Source organism: Ananas comosus, linkage group 1 (assembly GCF_001540865.1).
Source record: "Ananas comosus cultivar F153 linkage group 1, ASM154086v1, whole genome shotgun sequence".
Lineage (NCBI taxonomy): Eukaryota > Viridiplantae > Streptophyta > Magnoliopsida > Poales > Bromeliaceae > Ananas > Ananas comosus.
In genome coordinates, this window is record NC_033621.1 from 4,610,102 (window position 1) to 4,626,540 (window position 16,439).

The 16,439-nt window shown below is 36.6% G+C and overlaps 2 protein-coding genes across 3 annotated transcripts; one reads left to right on the top strand and one right to left on the bottom strand.

Moving 5' to 3' along the window:
- LOC109707230 (G-type lectin S-receptor-like serine/threonine-protein kinase At2g19130) lies at positions 346 to 3,209 on the top strand. The gene has a single exon (XM_020228371.1). It carries the CDS (start codon positions 739 to 741, stop codon positions 3,076 to 3,078), a length of 2,340 nt encoding a protein of 779 aa, XP_020083960.1. The 5' UTR covers positions 346 to 738; the 3' UTR covers positions 3,079 to 3,209.
- On the bottom strand, positions 3,912 to 13,247 carry LOC109722566 (glucan endo-1,3-beta-glucosidase 3). Of its 2 annotated transcripts, XM_020250661.1 has the most exons (4): positions 12,938 to 13,247; positions 4,936 to 6,192; positions 4,774 to 4,801; positions 3,912 to 4,394 (listed from the first exon to the last, which is right to left on the bottom strand). In XM_020250661.1, the coding sequence occupies exons 1-4, from the start codon at positions 12,993 to 12,995 to the stop codon at positions 4,241 to 4,243; spliced, it is 1,497 nt and encodes a 498-aa protein (XP_020106250.1). In that variant the 5' UTR covers positions 12,996 to 13,247; the 3' UTR covers positions 3,912 to 4,240. The 2 variants fall into 2 exon arrangements, with proteins under 2 accessions (XP_020106250.1, XP_020106255.1); XM_020250666.1 differs by lacking the exon at positions 4,774 to 4,801.

A 16,439-nucleotide genomic window follows, 5' to 3' on the forward strand; every position in this document is an offset into this window, starting at 1 on the left:
ATGTCTGGGCGGATTCATGATCAAAATTTTTTCTGTTTCCTACCCTGAATCCGTCTCAGATCGTAACCCCGTTTCCCGCCCAGAATCCGTTTATTTTCCCTCATTTACTGCCCCGTCGGAACGGATTGGGGCGGGAGCTCTACCAACCCGGATCCGTTTGCATACCTACCTCCTCCTCAAGAGCAACAGAAAATATTAATGAAACCAGCCACATCTTTAATTAATGCATATTTCTATGGAAAGTTACATCTAACAAAACTAATAAATATTTTGACGTGTTGGCAGTTGGGAGCGTTGAATCTTTTCTTTAACTTTAATAGGAATAGAAACATAATATGTATGCATTGAATCTTAGGTGCATTATTTACATCTCTTAAACTCTTCTTACAGTTTGACGGCTATTCCGCTCGAAGAGTAACAGAAAATATCAATGAAACCAATGTCAAATCTTCAATTAATGCATATTTCCATGTGAAATTACATCTAACAAACTGACAAATACTCAGACATGTTGGGAACAGTGAATCTTTTCTTAAAGCGGGACCAGTAAACAGAAAGTAGCTGGGAAAGATAATTTCACATGATATCTGCTTCTTTCAAAAGCACTTGTTACAGAAATAATTGACCAAGTCTTAATAGCAAGAGATGTTCACTGCTTCTGCTGCTGCTGCTGCTGCTGCTGCTGCTCTATAAATTATAAGCCACATATATAATCTGCAAGTCATTACAACTTCTCTTATGGCTGGTACCAGCATGAAGCTGCTCCATGACTTCATTTTCCTCCTAATTTTCTCTCTCTTTTCATTCCCCAAACTCAATATCTCTGCTGCAGCTACTGACACACTTTTCAGAGGCCAAACTCTCTCTGGAGATCAAACCCTTGTCTCCAGATATGGCAACTTCGAGCTGGGCTTCTTCTCCCCAGGTAACTCGCACAGATACTACTTAGCCATCTGGTACAAGAAAGTCTCTGTAAGAACTACAGCTTGGGTAGCAAACAGAGATAAGCCCCTCTCCAACCCCTCATCCTCGCTTCTAAAGCTGACCACAACTGGCAAGCTTGTCCTTCTCCAAACAGCACCCAACACGACCGTAATCTGGTCCTCCGAGTCCGCTTCCTCCGCTGCGATTGCGGTGCTCGGCGACGACGGAAATCTTGTCGTAAAAGATGGTAATTCAAGCTCCCAAACAACATACTGGCAGAGCTTTGACCACCCTACAAACACCTATCTCCCTGGAGCCAAGCTTGGCTATGATAAGTTCGCGGGAATAAATCGGTTCCTGACTTCTTGGAGAAGCTCAGATGATCCCTCCCCCGGGCTTTTCTCTTTCGAGATAAACCCGCGCGGCGTCAGCCAATTCTTCCTCTACTCAAACAGGACTCATGAGTACTTCACCACAGGTGTCTGGAATGGGAAAATCTTCAGTGGAGTCCCCGAGATGAGATCCAATTACTTCTTCAACTTCAATTACGTCGCGAACGCCAACGTTAACTACTTCAGTTTCGCGGTTCGCGACAAGTCGGCGATAACCAACTTCATGTTGGATTATGATGGCCAAATGAAGAGGTCGCAGTGGGATAACAACACAAAGCAGTGGGTCCTTTATGGTGTTCTTCCAAGGAATCCGTGTGATGTTTACGGCATATGCGGGCCTTTTAGTAGCTGCAGCAGCACCACCTCTCCTTTTTGCCAATGTCTACGGGGCTTCAAGCCGCGGCTTCTCGAAGAGTGGAACTCCGGTGGCGCCTCTTCTGGATGTTCACGAAGAACTTCTCTGAGCTGCGACGAGAACGACGACTTCGACATGTTGTTTGGTGTGCAGATGCCTACTAATCCTCATCAGTTAGTCGCAGCCGTTCGTAGCGCGAAGCAGTGTGGACAAACCTGCTTAAAAAATTGTTCTTGCACTGCATACTCTTTCAATAGTGGTTGTGTGCTGTGGTTTGGAGATCTTTTGAACTTAAAGAGATTTTCCGCTACTGCGAAAAGCAATAGTGCAACTCTCTATATTCGGCTCGCTGCTTCCGAGCTGCGAAGGCCGAAAGAGGAATGGAAGATGTATAAGATAGTAGTTGTAGTTCTCACAATTGCCGCATTTGCTGTTATTGCTTGCATTTTGTTAGCATGTGCTTTCCGCAAAAGGAAAGCAGTAGGAACTGGAAAGCAAATCAGTGGTTCCTTGCTGCTGTTTGATTACCGAACTATAAAGAGGGCGACTTCGGGCTTCTCGCAGAAGCTCGGGAGCGGAAGCTTCGGGGCCGTCTTCAAAGGAGTACTGCAAGACGGAACTGTCGTGGCCGTGAAAAAGCTCGAGGGCTTCAGGCAAGGCGAAAAGCAGTTTAGGATGGAAGTGAGCACTCTCGGAATGATCCAACACGTCAATCTAGTCCGGCTTCGCGGGTTTTGCTCAGAGTCGGATAAAAGACTTCTCATCTACGACTGCATGCCAAACGGTTCTTTAGATTTGTATCTCTTCGGAAGAAATGATGGCTCAGAAACCTTAACTTGGAATCAGAGATTCAACATTGCTATCGGGATCGCGCGGGGATTAGCTTATCTGCATGAGAAATGTAGGGAGTGCATAATACATTGCGACATAAAACCGGAGAACATACTTCTCGATACGAACCTTTGCCCTAAGGTCGCGGATTTTGGTATGGCAAAGCTTATCGGTCGTGAATTCAGCCGTGTACTGACATCCATGAGGGGGACTTTTGGGTACCTCGCTCCGGAATGGATCGCGGGGTCGGCCATCACTCCGAAAGCCGATGTTTATAGCTTCGGATTGTTACTACTTGAGATAGTTTCTGGAAAGCGGAACAGTAACATGAATGATGATGGAGAATGTGTGTATTTTCCTCTGCTGGTTGCGACTAAATTGTACGAAAGCGATGTGCTTTGCTTGCTAGATGAGCAGCTGAAGGGGGAAGCAAATTTGGAGGAGCTTGAAAGGGCTTGCAGGGTGGCCTGCTGGTGCATTCAGGACCACGAGTTGTGGAGGCCAACGTCCCGCCGATCCCGAAGTTACTCCAAACACTTGCGACGGAGTAAGATCGGTGATGAGATATCACTGTAATTAGTATATACACTTTAGTTGTGATTGTACACGCAAGAATGTGTGGGTGATGAATAGGCTAAATGTTATGTATTGCTGTTAAGTGTAATTGTGCTTTTATTAGCAAGAATTGTGAAGAGTTCTTGTTTTAATTGATGTGAAGGTTGTCCTTAGTCCCATATTTGCAATGCTACTTCTCAACTAAATGCTGAGATAGTTTCAACCATACAGAGTTATTTTTACATGCTGAATAGTTTAAATTAAACCAAAGATGTGAATAGTTTAACAAAAAAAATTATGTTCTGGGCACAATGAAGATTAAAAACAAAAAATAAAAAACCCAAAAAAAAAAAAAAAAAAACAAGTTGCATTAGACCGGCCAAGAGACTTAATCCAAAAGTGCTTTTACACAACCTTCACTATGACCATAAAAGGCCCTACTGTTGTCTTTAAGCCAAATAATACAAGTACTACTGGTTTAAAAGCATCAGCATCCTATCCGGCAGCATCCTATCCGGTACCAGAAGATCAAGTTAGGCCAAATCATATTCGAAATAAAGGAAGGCCAAATTGAACCGACTCACGTTCGAACTGGTATGAAGCTAGTTAGGCTGAATAACAAGCGAAACCCATTAAGTGTTTGTATGCTTTAAGTCAATTAGTTACATATTTTTAACGACTCAAAACTTTTGAGACTAATGATTAGTACCAACGATCCGACAAGTTACAGCATTCAATTGAGCTATAATCAAGTAAAATTTGGTTTTTTGAGAAGGATAATTTGGCGATGTTTACGAAAGTAACTATCAATTCTTAAGAATCTACACAAAATGAGACATTGAAGGGAGACTACATAAAGGCAGTAAATGAAATGAATGCATCTTCATTTTAGCACAACATACACTGCTGGTTCTTGAAGCACCAAAGAAATAAAAAAAACCCCAGTTCCAATAAATTAAAGAGCGCTTCACCCACAAGATACAGAGACCAAAATTGGGTGTGCATAGCAACAAAAGGCCCTCTGCTTCATTGAGAAATATTAAGCACATCCATCCTATCACTAAGGCATGTCATTTCCAATTTAATTTCCTTCCAAAAGTAACACAACTTCTCAATACACCGGAAAGACAAAAGAGAGGCGCGCACGCGCGCGCGAGAGCGAGAGAGAGAGACACATCCTAACCTACAAGAAGATCATACTCAGAAGTAGCAGCCCCATCATTATAACAAGCGATGAGGGGTCGAAGGTAGTATGAGGAGAGCCCGATTGTGCTGCTGTGGAATTGGAGGAAGGAGCCAACGATGTGCCGTTCAACATTGTGCCGTTCTTTCCGCCACTGCACATTAAAACAGCAAAAGAACCAGAAATAGCTATGAGTTTAGTTAGCTAAGTTAATATGATAGTGTTTATACTGGAAGGATTGCATCAACTAACAATTTCAATTGCACAAACTTAAAAAAGTAGTAGTAAACTTAACAGGAGCTGCTTCTATGTAAAATTTCATGTGAAATTAGTATTTTCACATGTTAGAATTTCGACTGCATAGAGATTTATGAACAATCTTCATGCTGCCTATATATTTTAAATTATTATGAATGCTTACACAAAGTTTCAGATCGTTTTTTTATTTCTTGATTAGGGTTTTAACACATATTACTTAATAATCCATCAGAGTAGAAGGATTTGTACTCTAATGAATGAGACAGAGCACATACCTTCCAGCAAATATGCAAGCACCATGACCTGCGAAAAGAAAACCACCAACATTTTGGTTTATACGGATTCAACAAATTCAAGCAATTTGACAATGAGACTACAGCAATCTCGGTTAAAAAAAAGAGATAGTATATTTCGAAATCATCTCATATAAGCCTTACTTGGGTCAGTGGTGGTTATGGCCGCAACCCCGTTGAAGTAGCAGGTGCCCGAACCCATACCCATCCCGTGATAGTATGCGTTGAACGCGTAGGTCGCATGGGATTCAACTGTGTCGGGGTCGTAACACGGCTGCCCCTGCATCATTGCAGAGCAGTCCACCTTCCCGGGTCCGCATGCCCAGTCGAGCGCGGCCTGCAGCATCTTGGCATCTGCACCGTCCCGCGCAATGCAGTACGTCTGGTTTGTCGTGTCGTTTGCCAGCAGCACACCCGACCCAGTTAGGTGTAGTGTGTACGCAGGCACACCGCTCGCGTCGAACAGCCCCCAGTACCTCTCCGACGTGGCCCCAGGGCGCTGGTCCTCATCGTAAAGCTCATAGATGTATGTGGGCACGGGCACTCCAGGGTGCTTCGGCGTGCCGGTGCTGTTGAGCACGTGCCGGATGAGGTTGCTGTTGTAGGTGTCAGCGTTGTCAGGGGTAGCGTCGGGCTCGGTGGATGGGTCGCCCTTGTGGGGCCACCCGGACTCGAGCACGACGACAGGCAAGTTCGTGACATTCAAATAGGCCATGGCGAAGTAGGCGGCGTCGACAACCGCGTCAAACACATTGGTGTAGTGGAGGAGGGTGTTGGCGTCGACGGCCTCCTTATTGGGGGGGAGGGGGCGGAAGAGGGCATAGTCGAGGGGGATGACGCCGTTGGACTGCATGTAGTCGTAGTAGGGGTAGACGTTGAGCATGAGATAGGAGTCGGTGGACTGTAGGAACTTGAGGAGGGGGACGAGGACGGGGTCGAGGGTGCGGTTGAAGAAGGCCTGAGAGGGTGGGAAGGAATCGAGGATGATGGACGAGGAGTGCGGGGTGGAGACCTTGATGTAGCGGTCGAGATTGGCGGCGACGAGAGCGGAGTGGATGTAGCGGAGGGCAGGGATAAGGAGCGGGGCAGCATTCGGAAGGGCGGAGAGGACCTCGGAGCCGACAGCGATGGCAGAGATGTTGACGGCAGGGAAGTGGGCGGCGACGTTACGGGCAACCCAGTTGGCCGCGGTGGCATTGGACTGGCCCACGGCGAGGAGCTGCTCGTTGGGGACGGAGACGACGACACGGATGCCGGAGTTGGCGAGGGCGGCCAGCATGGCGGGGTCGACATCATAAAGGCGTACGTAGTGGATCTGCTGCGACTTCAGCAGTGCCACCACCTGCGTCGGCGATGGCATTGACGACAGTGCCGTGCCAACATTCACGCCGATGTATGCACCTGCAGCGAGGCAGACGGCGCGCGTCAGCACCACAGTTAAATTAGGTTTGGAGCGAAAATTCAAACTGAACTGGTTAAAAACCAGTTTGTAGTAAAATCTCAAACAAATACTGATTCTCAGAAAACCAAATCCAAACCACACAAAAAAATAAATAAATAAAACAAAATAAAGGTAGAAATGTATGGAGAACACCTGAAAATTAAAATATAGGCGATTTTGAGACAGGTGCAACAACTTTATTTCATTTGATTGATACCCCCTTCAATCTTAGTGACCTTTTAAAACTAATAATTTAAATCAATTAAATTCAAAATTTTTATCAATTTTATCCGGTGATCAAATTTAATGATTTTGATCACCTATTAGCAAATAAAACTAAAAGAGCTACCACTAATAGCAAATAGTGCTAAGAAAATTTTAAACTCAACTAAGAATAACCCAAATTTAAAAAAAAATTAAAAATTAAGAAAATATCAGTAAAAAGGGTTTAAGTTGAGGGGCATATTTCATTATCGCCTCTAGTTGAGGGTGTCACAGCACATTTTTACCAATTTAAACTCCAAGTTTAATAGGAAAAATGTGCAAAGACCCCATGAACTTGGCTTCTGAATGTTTAGTTTTGACAGTTAGACCCCCATGCTTGATCAAATAGTTCAATAGTCCTTGTCCTAATTTGCAATAACCAATTACACAGCTATTTTGATCACACATTTTGCACATAATCTTGTAAAATTTAAAAGACAAAAAAATAATTTAATTTTCTCTTTGAATTATGATAATCAAGCATTAAGATTGAAGAATATAGTGAATCACTCTTCAATTTTTATTGTTTTTTCATTTGTTGGAATACGAAGAATAGATTTCTTTGTATTTTCAAATCTTTACAAAATTATATGCAAGACATGCGACCAAAATAACTATGTAATAAATAATTTCACAAAAGAGGGCGGCCTAGTAAAGTATTTAATAAAATTTAGAAGGTCCACTCGCCAACAATCGAAAGTTTCGGCGCCAGTTGCAAATATGCAAAAGTTCAAGAAGTTTTCGCACTTTTTTTTCTAAATTTAATTTAATTTAAAAAGGAAAAAAATATACAAAAACCTCCTAAACTTCAGCTCTTTCGCAAATAGATGCCTGAACTTTCAATTTTGGCAACTAAACCACCTAAAATTTATTAAATAGTTCGATAGGCCCCTCTCTTCAATTAGAATTATAAATTATACAACAGTTTTGGTCATATGTCTTGTATACAATCTTATTAAAATTCAAAATATTTAATAAATTATTTTTTCTTTTCTAATATATAAAAGAAGCAACAAAAATTGAAGGCAGGTTTATCCAATTTTTCAATCCTCATGCTTAATTATTGAACTTGGGAAGAGAAAAAATATATATATTCCTTCACATCTGAAGGAATATATAAAATTATCACATGCGACCAAAATGAATGCATAGTTAATAACTTCGATTAAGAAGAGAGACTTAGTGAACTATTTTGATGAAGTGCGAAAAGGTCTAATCGCTAAAATTGAAACTTCAAACGTCAATTGCAAACGAGCTAAAGTTCAGGGAGTGTTTGTACTTTTTTCTCATTTAAAATTGAAAAATTCTACTTGTACACCCCAAAAGGGGGCGTAGATCTTACACCCCCAACCTAAGATTCCCAAAAAGTCCATTAAAAAAAATAATAAAGTTGATACGATAAGTAGAAAATAATGATCTTTAGATGAAGAGAGTGTAAGATATACACTCTACATTAGGGTGTATCAGTAGCATTGCTCCTTAAAATTCAAAGGCTAAATTACACTTTTGGTCTTGAAACTATGAGGTGTGTGGCACTTCGATTCTCAAAACTTTCATTTGTTACAATTTTTTACTGAAACTTTATAATTATTCCAATCAAATCCCACAATCCAATTAGTTTGAAAGTGATATGACATTTTAATCATTATCGAGTCATCAATCCCGATTCTGCTACATCACTTCCACATTAGCCATACATAAACATTTAGATAGCTAAATTAGATGTACAAAAAAAAGATTAATTGCATACAGCTCCCCTGTAAACCTATAGAATGGCAAATATATCCCTACAAAGTTAAACTTTTTATTTTTATCCCTGCAAAAGTCCAGTGATATTTATATTTGCCCCTCTAGTTTGTTAACATTAGAGCACTGTTTATTTTTTAACAGCAGATGAGTGAAATGACATTTTTGTCCTTATAAATATATCCCTCCAAAAGCCCAACTGTTAGAATTATGAAGAAATGTCCTTCCAAAAAAGTATTTTATCCAATAATATAAGAAGGATAAAAACATCAATTTAACTCAGTCGCTAACCAAGGTTAAACATTTTACTTATGCTTAACTACATTCTTCTAACGGATCCTAACGGCATGGGTATATTTGAAAACGTGAAAACTTTTGCAGGGATAAAAATAAAAAGTTAAACTTTGTAGGAATATATATATCTACTATTCGATATGTCTACAAAGAGCTGTATGCAGTTAACCCTAGTAAAAGTATCGAGCCAGAAACTACAACCGTCTAAATTTGGAGGACTAAAATGCCACACTAGTCATAGTTGGAGGACTAAATTAAATTAAATATTACACAAGGCTGTCCCTACGGAACAGCGAAACAGCGCCAGCTGTCGCGCAACACGGCGGCCGGAGACATGCTGGTACGGCGCGCATGTTCGTACCAAGCGAGGGGTCCGCACGGAGACGACGTACCTATACATTTCCCTATGCGACCAGGCGGGAATCCGCAGTACGTTCAAATGATCCGCCGCTCATTTTTACACACGAAAAGAAATCGACGATCCGACGGGTCCCGCATATAAAGTGGTTTATGCGGTCACCCTCACCAGGTGGGGCCTCAACTGTACACAGATCTCGATCTCAATCCCAATTAATTTGATTCTACGGAGTTGGGAGAAATTATCGGCCGCACCTGGTGCATCCGTACACCCGTTTTATTTTTTAATTAATATTTTCAGATCTATTTTGTTTGATTAATAAGAAAAGTATATATATATATATATATATAGAGAGAGAGAGAGAGAGAGAGAGAGAGAGAGAGTGAGTCTGGTTGAGATACTATCGATAGCACCAAGTATTTGGTGCTATCAAATTTTTCGCCGTTAGATTTAATCCTTTGACTATTTTCACCCATTAGATTATACTAATAAACCAATAACTCACTTAACCCTAGGGGGCCCACATCATCTTAACCGTACGTTTTTTAATCTAAAGACCGAAAACCTGATAGCACCAAACGCTTGATACTATTGATAGTATTCCAGCCTAGGTCTATATATATATATGAGTTCGGCTACTATGCTATTAATAACACGAAACACTTGGTGCTACCAAATTTTTCGCCGTTAGATCTACCATTTTGATCATTTTCACCCGTTAGATCATATTATTCAACCAACCACCTACTCAACACTAGCAAGCCCACATCATCCTAACCGCACATCTCTTAATCCAATGGCCAAAAACTTGGTAGCACCAATACTAGGTGCTATTAATACTATATTAGCCTAATTCTATATATATAATCAAAATTATAAGGTTTTACATAAATATTTTAAATTTTATAAAATACACCCAATAGATTAATTTTTTTTTTAGCTAGAGTTATTTTTGCATTTAGCCCTCTCAAAAAAAAAAATTTACAAATAATTTTAATAAATTTATACTTGTATATTACAACCCTCTCTTTGCGACGCGAGTGCCATATTAGCATTTTTAAGTTAAACATGATAATTCAAACGCCATGTTCATATCCACATTCTAATCTCGCTTTTTAATCTAGAGACGTTAAAAAATATAAAAAGAAATATGATGATTGAATCATCGTGTTCAACATAAAAATACAATCTAAATGCTCACGTGATAAGAAAAGAACTATTTTACAATTATAAATTTATTATGATTATTTGTAAAAAGAAAATTGAGGGCCCTTAGCTATCCGTGGCTCAATTATTCCTTTTACATAAAATTTTGCTTCTATTTAAACCCTATACTTTAGGGTCGTTTCAAATTGGTCCAATAAGGGCGAGATAGTAATATTTTTTGAAAGGAGGTGGGACCCGTTGTGGGACCGTTAGTCAAAATACAAATCAGGTGAGTCAACTCGGACGAGTTACTAACCATCAAATGAGAGTACTTGCAATTTGCGTTCCACGTCATCATGCACGTGGTGTAGAGGAACCAAAAGAAACGAATTTTATTTTACAAAAAAAAATTATTAAGGTAAGAATATAAAATATTATTATTATACATATATAACTTCTTTTGATTAAAATATTACTGTCTCTATCTAAATTAATAACTGCTTTAATAAAAACTTCTTCCAATAAAAGCCATTATGTAATAGTCCCTCAACTTTATTTTGGATTTTTTGTCTATGTTATATTAATTAGTTAATCTTAAATTCTACTAAATTTACTATTATTTCAATATTACTTGCTACAAATTGATTAGAGATTTTACATTCAATAAAATCAGCAATAAATTTTAAAAAAAATTTAAGTTAACTAAGTAAATTACTTAATTTAGAAAAAAAATTTAAAAGTCATGGGGCCGTTTCAGAACCGATTATACTTGAGGGGTTCCCCAGACAGTTTCACCAAAATTTAAATAGGAAGATAACGGCTAGTAAAATCGACGTTAGTGACCAGTGAGTGCACACGCACAGGAAACAGAGGTAAATCTTAGGGATATCAACGGGTCAGATTCGAAGCAAAATTTTAAAACTCGAATCCGACTACCAAATACGAAATCCGAATTTGAATCCGAATACGACGGATTTTAAAAATTCATACTCAAACCCCAAACTAACCAAAAATTCAAAATTCAAACCCAAGCACGAACCGAAACAATTTTTTTCTTTACAATATTTCGAAATATATTACATTAAATCTATATTTTAAAAATATAAATTCAAATATAATATCAAATATATATATATATATATATATATATATATATAATAAAAAATAATTTTGGATTCGAATTGAGTTCGGGTTAGGATTGGAGTACAATCTAAATCCATATTTCAAGGCCAAATCTGCTAGATTTTCATTTCTAATGTCTATATCCGAAACTACATCCATTTAATATCAGATAAACTCACTCCATTTGAATTTAAATTCAAATAAAATTTTGGATATCCGTAAGCATTGAGATTGCTGGGTAAAACCCAAAACCCTAATGTGCTTAAGTAATGGCAAATATTGCACACCCAATAACGTACGCAAAGGGTCCTCCACTTATTCTTAACGACGTTTCATCAGAGCCACGTGTTAAATTCGTCTCCACCCAAAAGTTTCTCGGATATTTTTAATTTTTAATACTAGAATCCAAAAGAATTTAAAACCCAAGAGAGAAGAATTATAATTCTTGGATAAAAGTAGAATTAATACCTAGCAGCAGATCGGAGATTCTTCAACGAAACATCATTGGAAAAACGAGGAGCTTTCCAACGACCCTTCCAATGACCCAACGCATCGTTTAGAAACTACGATCCGCTGTCATATGTCAGTTTTATTTCAATTCAATAATTATAATTCTTACAGACCGTCCCTAGCGCAAATGGCAAAGGACTTGGTGGTTGACACCCAAGGTCCCAAATTCGAATCCTTCTTGATTCACATTTTCATAAAATAAACGATAATTTAAAAAAAATTAAAATTTTAATATTAAAAGTAATGATGGATTAAGAACTCTCCAACAAAGCGAAGATGTAGGACTACATAAGTGAAGTTCCAGAACACACGGAAATCACTAGAATAAACTCCACAATATTTTTATAAAAAAAATAAAAGAATGGCATTTTCGTAATTATGAACTAGACAAAAACGTATGGAGACCCTCTCAACTTTATGCTATTATGAAACAGGCCCCTAAACTTTTTTTAAAAAATTTGACATCTCTTACACGTTTGCTTTCCTAAAAAAAAATTAAGTAATTAAACCAAAACAATTAAAACTTTTTTTTTCAATTTTTTTAATAATTTAATCAAATTTAATAGTTTTAACCACAATATAGCTAAAGAAACTGAATTAATCAAGTGATTACAGCTAATTAAAAAAGGGTGTAAATCAAAAGAAAATTAAATAAATAAAGTTGATTATGTTCTCCATACACTTTTACGTTATAAACTATTAGTAGAAATTAGTAAGCAATAAATATCAGGTCTAATAAATATAACCAAACTCACACATCTACCCCCTTACTCCATTAGCATATTATATANAAATATTAAAAAAATGTTTACAAAAACCCCTCAACTATAGACTATTTTGAAATAGTCTCTTAAACTTTTACTTTAAAAAAAAAAATAATTAAGACCCTATCAATTAATGATTAATAACTAATAAAATTATAAAAACTCAAATAAGAAAGTTTGGGAGCTGAGGTGGCCTCAATTAAAAAGAAAAAAAATTGATGAGTAATCTATTTCAAAATGGCTTATAGTTGAGGGAGTCCCCATGCATTTTTACTTACACGGAAAGAAAAATAGAGTGATTCTTTCTTTCAAGAGAGTAAGGAAAGAGAGGGCTTTCACACTAAACACTTAACCAAGTTGAGGTGCGCAAAAAAAAAAAAAAAGTAGTGAAAACATAATAATAATATTTTGGGTGCTAAATCATAAAAAAAAAAAACAATTGAAAAGGAGATAGAGAGAGAAAAGGGCAAAAAAAAAAAAAGAAAGAAAGAAGAAACGCACCTTCATCGCCATTAACCACGGAAAGGATCCCCAGAACCAGCAGAAAAATCAGCTCCATGGATGGATCTTCCACTTCACATGCACTAAATAGATGTTTCCGGAGAGGACCCAGAAGCTAAAAGCTTGATTAAATCGACTAAAAAGTGGAAAAAGAAGAAGAGGAAGAAGAAGAAGAAGAAGATGATGAAAAAGGAAGCTTTTTTACTGGATTTAACCCCAAAAAAATGAACAAATTTGGGGGGGAGTGGAGTGAGTGAGGGGGGGTATTTGGGGAGAGGAGCAGGGGATTTTTTTGGGGGTTTAAATGGGGAGGGGGAGAGAGAGTGAGAATAATGGTGGGGAGAAGAGTTAAACAAAAAGGTGTGTCTTTTATATAAAGAGAGAGCCAGGAATAGGAAGAGAGATTATTGTGCCTGGGTTGGGTGTACAAGTACATTCCATACACCACACTTTAAATAAAATCCTTTATTACTAGTGTTAAACAAAGAAAAGGGTAAAAACATGGTGAATTTGCATAGCAAATCCACCAGTTTTGAATTTTTACAAAATCGGACTGTCTTTTTCGATTTTACATATTCTGTCCGAATTTTCAACAAACTGATTAAAATACCCTTCGACCTTTTTCATAATTTTGTATTAGAATTTTTGTATGGACAACATACGAAAGTTAAACTTTATAGAAATATATTTGCAATTCATTATATTTGTAGAGATCTGTATAAAATTAACCCTTTAATATTATACATTCGACGCTTCTCTTAACGACTCAATTTGAGGCATTTTGATAAGTCTAGGAAGTAAACTTTAAATAGAGCTGCGATTTGAAACTTCTCTCTATTTATTAGACTATTTTTAAATTATTGCTACTGATCGGTCTTTTGTTTAACATGATATCAAACCTTAATAAAGTTTTAAATTCGAATCCGGACAAGCACTTCAAAATCAAATTTCAATTTTTTTAGATTTATTCATAAAATTTAAAAAACTTTTGTTATAAAATTTATATATGTTGGACATGATTTCCTGCAAACAAAGCATTCTCTCTCGATCATTAACTTTCAGGCCTTGTTTGGATACATAAATATCTTATTCAGTATATTTCTTTAATTTATTTAAAAAATTTGTACGTTTGATTAAATGTTTAAAGTTGAATGCTAAATTCCGCCTTTAATTCTTTCTTTTGAATAAAATAAATTATTTTATAAGAAAAATATACTATACTATCAAATTACAGATAGCAATATTGATCTTTAAAGGAGCAAAAAAATTAAACTCCAAACTTATAATCATGCCAGAAAATTTTTACAAGGGTCTTTAGAAATATATTTAAATGGAGATAATAAATATTAAAATATCTAATTTGGCCATATGAGATCTATTGAATAAAATTTTGATTGATGATATAAAATCATAAATACTCTGTAGTGTATGAAGAGTATTCATACATCCGGTGCAGGTAAAGAGGGAAGAGAGAGAGGCAGGGGGTCTTTGTCCTCTTCTCTGCGTGCTTCAGAGATCGGACGGTGGAGATGTGTTTATGATTGGATCGTTGGGAGGGGACGAGATGGGCGATTGAGTGCTTATATAGCGGTTTTTAGGAATACAAATGGGGCTGATCCGGAAGATGGAGGATTCTCCCACCTTTCGATTCATTTCTTATTTCGCTTCATTTTTTATCGAAATGAGACGAATTCGTGGGGAATTATTTTTTATTTTACTTTTAGCTTTCACTTATTATTCTATTTGGGGCGGATCAGAGCAGGAGCATATTCTTGGCAAATTTTTTACGGATCGAAATAGATTGAAGGAAGAAAAGGTCGCCTTCCGCTCCATTTAGTTGGCGGATAAGGATAGTCGAGATGGATTCGGGAAAGGCTATATTTTCTTATATGTTTTGCTCCCACTTACCGCTCCATTTATGACGGATCATGACGGGAGTTCCACCAACTCGGATCCATTTTGCTCTCTATTTTAATAGTTTTATAATTATTTTATATCAAATAATAGATTTAATTTGACCTCATGATATTTCTACATAGATTCTTTAGAGGACTCAGTTCTTTCTTCTTTTCTTAGAGAAAGCTTGTAGATCATATTACTAAATTATATAGAAATAAATGAGAATTCTTTTAGGGCATATTTCGTTCATAATTGAAATAGAAATGCAAAATAAAATTGAATTGGTTTGAAATGAAAAGTGGAATGACGAGTCATCCAAAAATATTTGGTTCATTATTGAAATAGAAATCGGAATGAAAATTTAAAATTGTTGAGAGACGGTTTTGAATAAGAGAGAAAAAAGTGATGAAAGGCGATGAGGTAGGTGTCGGTTAAAAAGGGTTTTGAATAGTTTACTTTTTTTCGTTAAATCTATGACAAAGTCAAAACCATAGGGTAACTTACGTGAATATTCGATAAACTATGAATAGGATGTCTAAAGTTTTTTATATATAATTTAATAAAGAGTTAATGGAGATGCTTACTAAAATAGAAAAATGAAATTATAGGATACTAAAGTAATACACTTTAAACCACATAATACTAAAGTGAGAAATAAAATTATATAATTTTGGAGGAATATACCAATGCTTTGGAGGGAAACAAATATAATTAATGGTTAATTGCATACAGCCTTCTATAAACATATCAAATAGTAGATGTTTTCCTATAAAATTCAACTTTTTATTTTTGTTCCTCCAAAGTTCAAAAGTCCTAACGTTTTCAAATATATCCCTGTTGTTAGAATCCGTTAGAAGAATGTAATTAACCAGAAGTATAATACTTAACCCTTATTAGTAAATGAGTTATTGACTTTTTTACCCCTCTTATATTATTAAGTAAAATATTTTTTTGGAGGATATTTTTACATAATTCTAGCAGTTAGGGCTTTTGGAGGGATATATTTATAAGGATAAAAATGTCATTTTACTTATCTACTGTTAAAAAAAGTTGATTATCACTGAAATTTTGTAGGAATAAAAATAAAAAGTTAAATTTTGTAGAAATATATTTGCTATTTGATATGTTCGTAGGGAGCTGTATGCAATTAACCTTATAATGAATTATAAAAATTAGGGTTAAATGCATACATGTCCCTGCAAACATAGTGAATTGCAAATATATTTCTATAAAGTTCAGCTTTCATATGTTGTCTCTGCAAAAATTCTAATATTTTCAAATATATCCCTCTAATTTATTACCGTTATATAACTATTTATATTTTATGTAAAATGTTATTTTCGTCGTCACAAATATGTTCCTCCAAAAGCCACAACAGTATAATATAAGAAGAGCAAAAATATCAAGTTATCTCATAAACTAACCTGGATTAAGCATTTAACTATGGTTAACTAAAATTTTCTAACAGATTCTAACGGCAGGAACATATTTAAAAATATTAGGACTTTTGCAGAAGTAACATATGAAAATTGAACTTTATAGGAATATATATTTGTAATTTACTATATTTGCAAGGACCTGTATGAAACTAACCCTAAAAATT

Excerpts from the sequence above, each read along its gene's own strand:
- LOC109722566 (XM_020250661.1), bottom strand. The coding sequence starts at position 12,995 with ATGGAGCTGATTTTTCTGCTGGTTCTGGGGATCCTTTCCGTGGTTAAT. Across the intron at positions 6,193-12,937 it reads CGTGGTTAATGGCGATGAAG|GTGCATACATCGGCGTGAAT; the intron begins GTGCGTTTCTTC and ends GCCTCGCTGCAG. Across the intron at positions 4,395-4,773 it reads GCTTGCATATTTGCTGGAAG|TGGCGGAAAGAACGGCACAA; the intron begins GTATGTGCTCTG and ends TTTAATGTGCAG.
- LOC109707230 (XM_020228371.1), top strand. The coding sequence starts at position 739 with ATGGCTGGTACCAGCATGAAGCTGCTCCATGACTTCATTTTCCTCCTA.